Source organism: Labrus bergylta, chromosome 3, assembly GCF_963930695.1.
Source record: "Labrus bergylta chromosome 3, fLabBer1.1, whole genome shotgun sequence".
NCBI classification, from domain to species: Eukaryota; Metazoa; Chordata; class Actinopteri; order Labriformes; family Labridae; genus Labrus; species Labrus bergylta.
In genome coordinates, this window is record NC_089197.1 from 33,892,931 (window position 1) to 33,904,904 (window position 11,974).

Genomic DNA, 11,974 nt, shown 5'->3' on the forward strand with positions numbered 1-11,974 from the left:
ATTGACAGGTGTTGGAGCTGTTTGTAAGGCTTCACTTGAGCTTTCTTTGTGATGTCTTCATCCTCATGTTTAGAATCTGCTAGTGTTGTGAGAATATGTATCTTGGTCAACATCAGCATTTGCATGTTCTTATAAATGTTGTTTACATTTGTCCATAGCTAGCTACTAACATTACCTAATGGGAAGGTGGGTAAAAAATAGAATTATAAACATAATCATTTAAAATCTGTCATCTTATTAGGTACAAATTGTGTAATGTAACATTTGCCTTTGATGAGATCTGCAGAGGTCTAATACGTCGGCAGAACCTGACGTCAGGCTCTGGCCAAGTCTCGCAAAGGTCCTGCAAAGTCTCGTTCAGAGCAGCAGGAAACCACATCCTGAGATTACTCTAACAACTTTGTATCTTGTGTTTAAACAAACTTTGCAGAGGTTGCGTACGTTTTTTTGAGTTGAGTGTCTCCAAGCCTCTCTGGTAAAAAAAAAGCAGTGGTTCAGTGGATCCTGCTGCAGACCTACATCAGTCAGATAAGGTAATGACTGACTTCCTAAAGAAATCATCACAATGTTGCTGCAACCTGAAGACAACACAAAGAAATCCTCCTCAACACTAGACAGATGACCAGCTAGATGTTTGTGCTTCTCTATCAGCCTGAAGTTAGGTAGAGTCTGCATTTCCAATATGGCCACCGCCATCATTTGGCTTCATAACGCTAATTTAGAAACCAATGGGTGATGTCACTGAGACTATGTCCATGTTTAATACAGGCTGGAAGCTGTGGACAGAAACACTTCAATTGATCCCTACAATGGATTCTACAACTCATACATCAAACAAAGCAGTTTGGATTGTGGTCTGTATTTATAGAAATGTCTCTTGTCTCCTCTTTTATAAAAAGGAATATAACACAGACATTTAAAAGCACATAGGCTACATTTGTGGAAACAGAGAGATTGAAAATATGAGGTCTTGGCCAAGGGCCTCAGAAAAATTATCCATATTTTCTTCTAGATTTCCTTATAACCTGAAGGTCTGATCTATTTACATCCAAAAAACCCGAGACTAACTAAATACCCGGAACTACAGACTCCAATTAAATAAGTTAGAGATAATTAAAAATGCTTGTTTGTCACAATTTTGTATTTTGTGAAGCTTGGCAATGATTATAAACTGTATTCTCTTTAAATGGGGCAATGATCAAATAATTTATGATTTGAAAACACCAGTCTTATCTATTTTGTCACTCCTAAAAAAGTTAGCCCAATGTTCAGAGGCTAGATACCTTGAAAGTGGATGCCCCATGTTTCCAATCCGACCTATGGCTCCTTTCCTGTCTGTGCAGCCCTATGTGATTCCATAAGAATATTTTCAATCAACCCTCCCGTTCTCCTTTGGTTCTATGTGTGCAAGTCCTTTTTCCCACACCAAGGTATTGTTGTTACTATATATAGAGATATTGTGTTTATTCATTTCAGTGTCTTTGTTGCTTTAGAAACTTTTATTATAAACAAAGTGCTCCTAATAATTTCTTATGTTATATTCTGAATATCTGGCAGGCAGTTTTCTACATGTCTGTTATTTGTATCTATGTGTGGACTGCTCCCCCTGCTGAGGTCATCAAACAGAGCCACACTACAAAATAAAAGGAATGAAAATGCTGCACATACAGCAACAGCGTGGGGTCAGTACCTTAGCATCATACACGATGCCCGGTCGGATCTCAGGAGCTTGATAACCTGGCGTGCCCTCGACCCCCAACGCCCCCTCATGGAAGGACTGCCGAGAGATGCCGTAGTCCGACAGTTTAATGTTGATCGGATCCTGCAGCTGGAAGAAGACCAACAAAAGACCTTGTGTTGAAGTGACACAAGATGACTGAAAATAAATCAGCATCATATGAACAAAAACTGATTTTTATGAGTATTTGAATGCCTTTCTCTTTATAATGTTGAACTGTAAAGGTAAAACAAAAAATCTCTGGACTTCATTGATTCAACACAGAAATAGTTTGATGTAATTTCTCATGAAAATATTGGTCTATTGTCAGTGGACCAGAATCCAAAGTGGACGCCTTACTGAAAGTATTTTCAAGCAAACACAAAACTCCTTTAAATTTCACTCAATCTGTAAAACAGCTACATGGTACTTCTTATACAGACCTCCAGAGACCACACCAGGATGTTGTCAGATTTGAGGTCACAGAAGATGACTCGCTTCCTGTGAAGATACGCCAGTCCTGCTGCGATCTGATAGGCTACTCTAAAGGTGAGCATGTGACCCAGAGGCATGTACCTGGAGGCTGCAGAGACAGACACATTTTTAATGTTCCAGTGACACACAGGCCCGTTAATCACTCCAAACTCTTCAAACACAGCAGATTAGACAGCAGCCATCCACTTTAACTTATGAACTTCTCCTCTTGTCTGGAGAAGAACTGTCTCCTACACACCTTACTCATGCTCCATGTTTGGTAGATTGACCTCAAAGCCCAGCTCTACAGCTGAACCCTGATTCTCTGTTATTTGACGAGTTTGGAATGAGAGAGATTTGGAATAAAAATAAAAAAAGAACTGCAGGTGGTATAGGACACCGTGAAGATACCTCTGCTTTTGTTCTTCTCCTCCAGGACAGTGTTGAGGCTGCCCAGAGGGGCTAACTGCAGGGCGAAGCACAGCGGGTGGATGCTGATGCCCACCATGGACACGATGCACGGATGCTGCAGAGAGTGCAACATGCTCGTCTCCTGGCGGAACTCTGAGAAGCTCCGACAGGCGTTTGCAGACTGCAGGTGTTTGAGCATCGTGTCTGAGGAGAGGAGAAGCAAACGGAGCATTTTCACTGCCTTCAGAAACAAACACTTATCACAATAATAATAATAATGTATACATCAAATACATCCATAACATTCTGTTTCACCCAGTAAGTGACCTCAGTGTGTGTTAAGGTTATCAAACATGTTTAATACTTTGATACTTTTCAATACCATGTATTTAAAAATGATACGATCTCTTTTATTTTAACAACACGCTGATTCTTTTGAACAATTTTGTGAATCTTGGAAAATAAAACAACCCAAATTGAAAAGTTGTGGCTCATTGATTGCTTGGAGCGTGTCGAGCACACACACACTATTATTTTTAAGTCACTTGTAAACATCGGGATGAAACTTGCTTCAACACAGCACCTCTATTAACCTGCAAAAAAAAAAGAGGACACAGACAAAAAAAAAGTCTCCTTTGCCACCCGGATGATAACTTCTGCTTTTGTTGTCTTCACAATCCCAACTTGTTGCCTTGAGAATTACCCGAAGCAACAAAGAATTAATTAAAACTCCACTTTTGTACGACTCAGGAATCATCTAAACATTGACCAATAGCTTAAGAGAGTGATTCAAAGTTGATCTTTTGTCTGGGTAGAGATAGTGTCAGGAAGTTTGTAATTCATTGTTGAGAAACTGCTGGATTGTGTTTCTTTTATGTTTTTTTTTTGTTTGTCCCGTACTTTGAAACTGCAAGCTGCCTTTATTATTTAAAAATGAAAAGTGAATCTGTGTTCATCCTGCATGTTTCTGTGTGATTAAAGTGACAGTTACATAGTTTTAACACCACAGCTTTGACTCCTCGTTTTCCCCTACAATAACATCGTTCAGCATCTTTTTTTATTTCTCCTTGCTGCACCTACAAACAGATACATCCTCTACATGCCTGTGACAGCTTTGTCTATGCAATCTAGTAAAGAAAATCAGAGTCAATCCTTACACACTCCCTCTGTTCACCTTAGTGGTTGTACGTCATGAGTTTGTGAGTACAGCAGGTTAACACAGAGTTGCATACTTGTCCCATAGAAGTGATATTAATGGATGCATTGCTGTCAAGTACTTTGCTAATTGTCATGCTAATTAATTCTAAATGTTTGAGTTATTTCCTCATTGCTGTTGAATTTTCTTTTTCAATAAACTGCTTGGATGGATGGGATAATGATTTCTACAGTGTTAGGAAGCTGTCCTCCACAGCCTCTATGACAGATCTTTTAGAACCATATCTATGTGTTGTTATTATAATCTAAGAAATCTCTCATTTTAACAAACCCTCTCAAGCTGAAACTCGGTCAGCAGTATGTCATTTCTTTTCTTCTTCTGTTTCACCTTGATGGTGTGTTTAACGATGGATGAAATGAATTCAAATATAGATGATCCTGTGTGAGTACCTGTGTCGCTGGTGATGCTCCGCTGTTGACACTTCTTGAAGTGGAAGCGTTTGATGGCCACTGGCTGATCCTGATATCGAGCTCTGTAGATGACCGTCCCACTGCCGCCCTGACCCAGGATGTTGTTCTCCTCCTCACAGTACTCCAGATCTGCCCTCTCTAAGAAGAGCCTGACACACACACACACACACACACACACACACACACACACACACACACACACACACACACACACACACACACACACACACACACACACACACACACACACACACACACACACACACACACACACACACACACACACACACACACACACACACACACACACACACACACACACACACACACACACACACACACACACACACACACACACACACACACACACACAGAAATATTGTTCAGCTAATAAAGATTCTCATCAGACAATCTGATAACTCCTGTAGTAATAATACATTTTTATTTGACTCGCCCTAAAAGAAGTTGAATGGTCAAATATTTGTTATAAATGTAACAGGGTGTTGGTTATTGTAACTGTGTATATCAGTGTTTTTAATTAAAAATATAGTTTTATATATCGACAGAGATCCTTGTGGAAAGATTGACCTCCTTCCACCTTTTCACCTGTCCTGATTGGATGTAGGGGACGTACCGTGAGGGGAAGTCAGTCATGAAGAGTTCAGGGACCAGCTCCTGCAGAGGGACCGGCTGCTCAGGGTGCTGTGGACAGACGATGTGCTCCTCCTCCACTGCAGCCAGCACACAGTCCTCCATGTTAAAGTAATGAATCCCTCCTCCTCCTCCTCCTCCTCCTCCTCCTCTGTCGTCTACTTCAGGGCCTCCTCCCTCTCCGGACAGATGCTCGCCCTGTGTCTGCTCACCCAGAGAGGCACAGAGAGGACAGGCTGCATACTGCTCTATGAGGAGACTCCCGTCACTCTCGCTGGCTGTCAGAGCTGAAGCAAAAAGAGACAGCAGATATTAATATGAATAGTTAAAGGAAAAAAACAGGCATTTACAGTATGATTTCATTGGTTAACACAAAACCTGGATTTCTATTGGTTGAGGGGGGATTTCAAAGACTTGCTTCACAAAAATCAGGAAGCAGAGCAGAAACCTGACAGAGGACATTTCTCTAGGGACGGGGAGTGTATATTTTGATCTGAATTGATATCACTATCAAGACTCACTACTGATGCAATTTGATTTTAATTTTTTTTATGAGGTGATGCAGAACAATACAAGACGAGTGAGGGACATGACAAGAGCAATAGTATGTAGGAGACAGGGGAGACATGACGATACAATGCACAGCATAGACAGAGACAAAACAGACAATAACGTTTAGCAACTTTGTATGTTGAAGGGCCCTGTTTGTTTGTGTGTGGGTGATGTGTTTTGTTTTTTTCTTCTTTTTTTCCCCCTTTCCTTCCCCTTTCTTTTTCCCCTTTTCTTTTCCCTTAGGTACAGTACAAATAATGAAGGTTTGAAGATAACTAGGAGGAGAAAGTGGTAGAAGTGGGATTTAACAGCAGATTGAGCTTGATGAGTAAAAAATAGAGAGATATAATAACAAAAAAATTATAAAATATTACTAGAATTAAATATAAATGAATAAATAGAGTCTTCTACCCCCCCTCCCTCTAGGTTCCATTTGTCAGGTCTTTTTTTTTTCCTTTTTCCCCTTTCCTCTTTCCTACTGATGCAATTCTTATTGTCCATACCACTATCCATACTTTTTAAGACAAGACGACAACACAGATGGTAAATCTGTCCTATAGTGCTGAGAAAACAATCAAATTATTCTTACAAACAAATGAATTTAACTTAATTTCTCGCTGAAACGTAAATATTATTTTTCTTGATGTAACATTTGAACACATCATGATGATGTTTTATCTTCTTGCCCAGAAACAAACAACACTCTCATTGACTTTAAAATGTCGCAGCAGAGATAATGATAAAGGTCACTGACCGGGGAACCACTGCTCCATCAAGGAGTTGACGTGGTCTGTGATAAACGCCATGGCGGAGAAGTCTCTGGTCTCTGATTGGCAGACGATCTTTATGCCTCCACTCTTTTTCCTCTTCCAGTTGACATCCGATGAGTCCACGCTGCAGGAGCACAAACGCAGACACGATCACTGCAAGTTTCATCATAGACATTTTCTTATCCTTTTGAGTAACACTGTTTTCTCTTTTTGAACATTTCCCTGTAGTTGTAAGTGTTAAGAACTCCTGATTTCCTATTTTAATCATTTGTGTCATGTAGTTCCTGATCACAGCTGTTTAGCCCCAGCTCTGACCTGAGGTAACCTCCATCAAAAGTGACCAGCAGCCCCTCCTTCCAGTAGATGGTCTTGCTGCGTCGGACTCTGAAGGTGCTGCAGCGGTTCCTCTGCTGGTTTCCTGCAAAACTGTGGCTCACAGAGCTCCTGCTGCGCCTGCACCTAGCGTTCCTTTTTGGCTCGAATGACTGAAAAAAATAAAAACCCAGCATTACAGGTCATGACGATATAGACTAACAGTGGAAGAGGTGAATGATGACAGTCTGCTAGTCTCAATACCTGCAGGTCCATTTCTGTGAGGCTGATGAGCATCCTGGCGATAAAGCGCTCCCAGAACCCGGCAGGAACGAAGCTCATCCTGACGAGGCGCTGCAGGGTGTTGTTGGTCTGCTGGCGGAAGCTGTGGATGTCCATGGCTGGCTTTGGGGGGAGGAGGTGGGGCAGCAGGTAGCTACAGCAAGAGAAGGAGAAGATATTCAAAACTGATAAACTTTAGAGGCGACTGAGTACATGTGTGGATATGAAGTATCATGAAGCTGATTATGAGTTTTCTCTGTTAACTCTTTTTCTGCTTCAGGCTCTGAGCATGCTCACATTTAAGGGGATGTTTACAGCATCCTTTGACACTTATTTTGCACAAAAATGAACAATCACCAGCTGACTGCTTCTGTCAGACTTAGACAATTAGAAAAAAAAAGGAATAAATGAAAGTTAAAACTTTAAAAAACTTCACTGGTGCTGCACAAAAGTAGAGGAACCCTGCAGAAAAGTATTGTGTAAATAGATGAACTTCAACGCTTGTTGTTTATATCTAATGTGACAGCTACACAGTACACGTCTTACACTTTGAAAATCATTTCAGCAGTATAACCAGAATCAGTAATAATGTCTGAGGCCATGACAAATATGAAGAAATAACTTAAGTATTCAGCCAAGTTGAAGTCAAATGATTTTAGTCTGTTGATTTGGTTTAAAACATGATGATACCTGAAGTTGTTTTCATTGTAAATCCAACGTGTTAAAAAGACTTTAGGATATTACACCTCAGCTCAACCCGACTTTACAAGGAAAATGTACAAGGTGGCTGAAAGGAAAACATTCTGGGTAAAGTCGGGTTGAAAAATTCAGCTGTTTCTGTTCACACATGCAGCTCACCCAGAACATTTCAGGAAGCTGTCAGTTTTGATGAAATACCTTGTTTGGGGAAATTACTGTGGCAGTAGCTATTTAACTTCAATTCTAGGATTATATACAGAACTGTATTAACAGAGTACCAATGAGTATAAAAATGACTTACCTGTTGCTGGCCACGGGCAGAGCAATCTCAAACTTGGCCAGAAACTGGAAATACTGTTCCTCCGTCTTCTGAGTGAAGCCTGTTCCTACTAACAGCATCTGCATCAGACAGAGACATCATTTTTAATGACATCAAAATGCAAGTCTAAAATTTTACCCAAGATGCTGTCCCTGCAAAAATAGAGACTTTCAGAGTGCCGAAAACATTGATATCCTATATCTGTGTAGCGAGTGAGGTTTGACAAAATTCTCATCCTGCTTTCTTTAACCAGTCAAATATAACACTTATATCAAAGTGCGACTTGAATACTTTTGGACCAGTAACAAATATTTTGTGTATCACCTTTAACATTTAAGAGTTTTCGGCGAAGTGTTTTCCCAGGATGTGTTTTATTCTCTTACTGATAATCAAAGTATCCACATGTCCAATTAAAGGATCAAGTGTGTGCTTTTTTTTAAAAGCCTGTCATTGTATATTCTGTTTTCGATGCACATTCATTAACACTTTAGCTGTGTGTGTTGTCGCCTGCAGGCTCGAGCTCCAAACTCTGCCGTGCTGGTGGTAGGGACGCATTTAGATCTCATCGACACCAAGTTTCGCACTGAGAGGCTGGCCACTCTAAGGGCTTATATACTGGCTCTGTGATCAATATAATACTCATATTTGCTGTGCAAAAGTTTAAAAAAGAAGGCAGGTTTGGCAGGTTGCAGCTTTAAATTACTAAATAGAAATGATAAATCTTGTTGCTGACAGTATCGCATCAAATAATATAAACTAAACTTCTTTGAAAAATGAACATTTGGACAGAAATCAGCAAAATAAGATCTTACGGTACTTAGAGTTAGTACAGTTAGTTAGAACAGTTACTTAGAACAGTTAGTACTTAGACTAGTTTGAGAATTTCTTTTACATGTTTTTTTACTTTACAAGAAGGAGGAGGGGTTTATAGCAGATCCTGCAGCCAGTCAGCAGGGGGAGCGCTTAATCTTTTGGCTTCACTTCTAGGTGGAGTTTTTTCCGACCATCTTAATATACAGTCTATGGTCAGAATGCAGTATTCACTGGGAGACTATTGAGCCCAGTTTTGGCTCCAAGCTCGCCTGTCTCTGTTGGGCTTCCCTTGCTCATTTGTCTGCTATCTTACATGCTATATCTTTATGCAGTAAGAACATATAATTACAGATAAGACTGTGAGCTAATACAGCATATTGTTAGATGTTTCCTGGTATATTTCCCTTCTCAAACATGTTGAACCTCCTTCCCCTCTTAAAGATTAATGGTGAAAAGTGATTGTTCTGGTTCAGGTGATCTATTGTCAAACCTAGTTATTGATCGACAGAAAATTGGAGCCTCTGATTGACCAGACTGAAAAAACGATTGACAGTTACCCCAGCCACTCAAAGTCTTCAGTCTGCAGACACACAGTGCTCGTTTGAGCTGTAGCTTCCTAATGCTCACCCTGAGGTCTTCAGTTCGGATCACTCCGTTCCTTGCGATACATCGAGACGACTTGAGGTGCAGGATCCTCTCCAGGCACTCCGACAGCCAAACAGGACACAGGAAGTAGAGGGTGCACAGACCATGGCTAGTGTCAGGGAAATGCAGCAGGGTCCCTGTTTCTATTAGGAAGCTGATGGCTGGATGTGGTCACAAAAAGAGAGGAACCGTTAGCATGCAGTCAGTTCTTAAGATATGATCAGAGTGTTATCAGTGATTTAAAGATTCCATGATAGGTTACAGGTCAACTGAGCTAATTATGATAATAATAATAATGATAATAATAATAATAATAATAATAATAATAATAATAATTATGATTATAATAATAACAATAATAACAACAATAATAATAATAATACTATTATTATTATTATTATTATAATAATAATAATACTATAATTATTATTATTATAATTATTATGTTTATAATAAAAATTATATTATAATTATAATAATGATTATTATAATTATAATAATTATAATTATAAAAATATAATAATAATTATTATTCTCTTCAGAGAGAAGTCCGAACAATTTAAGGGCGGCCCAGGGAAAAGAGAAAAGAGTGGATAGTAACGGAAGAGAAGAGGTAAAAAGACGCAGACTATGAATCTACAAAACTGAAGATGGCACATAAAGTAAACATGTAACAGAACGAGGACTGAGTTTGTCAGGAGGCTTAAGACCTACCTCTACTCAACCTCTTTGTCTGTTTCTAGATTGATGTAAAGTTAGAGTAAAGGTTAAGTAGAGTCTGTCATCGTTTGGCTTCATAACTTCAGAAACAAATGGGTGACGTCCAGGTTTTATATAGTCTACGATAACCTCAGTGTTGAGTCATGCAGGCCTCTCTAACTAATCTGCTGCTACCACATTGATAATGTGTTAAAATAAATGCCTGTGTCACTTTAAATGTTGCAGCTGAAAGAATTTCTGGGAAGTTATTCTCTCTATTTATGTTGTAAATGATCAATGAATATTTCCTCTGCGTACAGAGATAAGATATAAAGCACTGAAGGTCATCTCCTCAGCACTTAACTAGCTTAAATCATTTCATCCAATAACACACTTCCAACAAATCATTTTCACAAGTGTCTGCTGAACAAGTACCAGTTTGCAGGTCCTCGTAGTCTCTGATGTCACTTCCTGGGTTCTGTTCGATGATGCAGTCTAGCTGGACGTCAGTTAGGTACTGGACCTCTCCCTCAGCGTCTCTCCTCTTCTTCTCTGAAATCACGGCCTCCTGCAGGGTCAAGTAGCTCCGAGGGATCTGGGGGAGGGTAAAAATGAGTCTGTCTGGGACGCAGATGACCTAGTGGTTAGCTTGGCCCCATATACAGAGGTTATAGTCCTCCAAGGAGACCCTGCTTCACAGATTTCCTACAATCCACAGTCCTATCCAAATAAAGGCATGAAAGCGCAACATAAAAAAAATTGAGGAATCAGTCCGTGCTTATTAGCATAAGGAACCAGTTAAGATGAACTGATCAAGTCCCAGGAACTCCTGTAAAGGTTACTTGTTAAACGTGTTAAACGTGTGTTAACTCGTGTTTTATTGACCTAAGAAAAGGATAATTACTCTGAGATCTGTTGAATCTTTCACGATAACAACAGTTTATTTACAGCAGGGGTTCTCAAATCTTTTCTGTCATGCCCCCTCTTGGAGGAGGAGCATTTTTCTTTCTTATTCACCTGAACAGAGTAATGACTAAAAGAGCCTTTTTAAATGAATGAAATAAACTTGTGTAAATAAATATAATAAATAAATCAATGTGTGCATATCATTTACAAACCATACGCACATAATGGAATCGTGCTCACAGATTGCGTATTCCCTCCGCACAGATTTGCAGACAGTTTACTACCCCACTCACCAGTCTGCCCCAAAGTTTACCACCCCACTCACCAGTCTGCCCCAAAGTTTACCACCCCACTCACCAGTCTGCCCCAAAGTTTACCACCCCACTCACCAGTCTGCCCCAAAGTTTACCACCCCACTCACCAGTCTGCCCCACAGTTTACTGCCTCCAGCTGAGTTGCCGATGTCCTTCATGGAGAGCGCCACATGGTGGATGAGCTTCTTTAGAGCGTTTAAGCCCTCCAGGGTCTTACAGGAGACTTCACTGAACACAGACACACACACACACACGAACACTTTGTGAAGACTCTCAGATATTCTGTCACATATTCTTGTGATGCTGGCACAGTTTGTATGAAGCATACTAACAGTCTGCAGCATCTTAAGTAAACAGTAATATGTCACAGTGTTCTTACTGCAGGTGTTTCCAGGTGATATCAGGGAAACCTGAGGCCCGGGACCCTGATGGGGACCGACACAGAGCCAGTATATAAGCCCTTAGAGTGGCCAGCCTCTCAGTGCGAAACTTGGTGTCGATGAGATCTAAATGCGTCCCTACCACCAGCACGGCAGAGTTTGGAGCTCGAGCCTGCAGGCGACAACACACACAGCTAAAGTGTTAATGAATGTGCATCGAAAACAGAATATACAATGACAGGCTTTTAAAAAAAAGCACACACTTGATCCTTTAATTGGACATGTGGATACTTTGATTATCAGTAAGAGAATAAAACACATCCTGGGAAAACACTTCGCCGAAAACTCTTAAATGTTAAAGGTGATACACAAAATATTTGTTACTGGTCCAAAAGTATTCAAGT

General features: G+C 40.2%; 1 protein-coding gene across 5 annotated transcripts in view; it reads right to left on the reverse strand.

The window, feature by feature from the left end:
• Positions 1–11,974, reverse strand: part of lrrk1 (leucine-rich repeat kinase 1) — an 82,126-nt gene that overhangs the window by 23,957 nt on the left and 46,195 nt on the right. For all 5 annotated transcript variants that reach the window (XM_065953184.1, XM_065953182.1, XM_065953183.1 and 2 more), the window contains 13 exons: positions 11,570–11,742; positions 11,298–11,418; positions 10,406–10,565; positions 9,254–9,432; positions 7,796–7,893; positions 6,778–6,949; positions 6,517–6,686; positions 6,186–6,325; positions 4,863–5,166; positions 4,208–4,377; positions 2,603–2,806; positions 2,161–2,300; positions 1,691–1,828 (listed from right to left, as the gene is read on the reverse strand). In XM_065953184.1, coding sequence (XP_065809256.1) covers positions 1,691–1,828; positions 2,161–2,300; positions 2,603–2,806; positions 4,208–4,377; positions 4,863–5,166; positions 6,186–6,325; positions 6,517–6,686; positions 6,778–6,949; positions 7,796–7,893; positions 9,254–9,432; positions 10,406–10,565; positions 11,298–11,418; positions 11,570–11,742 — 2,169 coding nt within the window. The remainder of the gene's footprint in view (positions 1–1,690; positions 1,829–2,160; positions 2,301–2,602; positions 2,807–4,207; positions 4,378–4,862; positions 5,167–6,185; positions 6,326–6,516; positions 6,687–6,777; positions 6,950–7,795; positions 7,894–9,253; positions 9,433–10,405; positions 10,566–11,297; positions 11,419–11,569; positions 11,743–11,974) is intronic.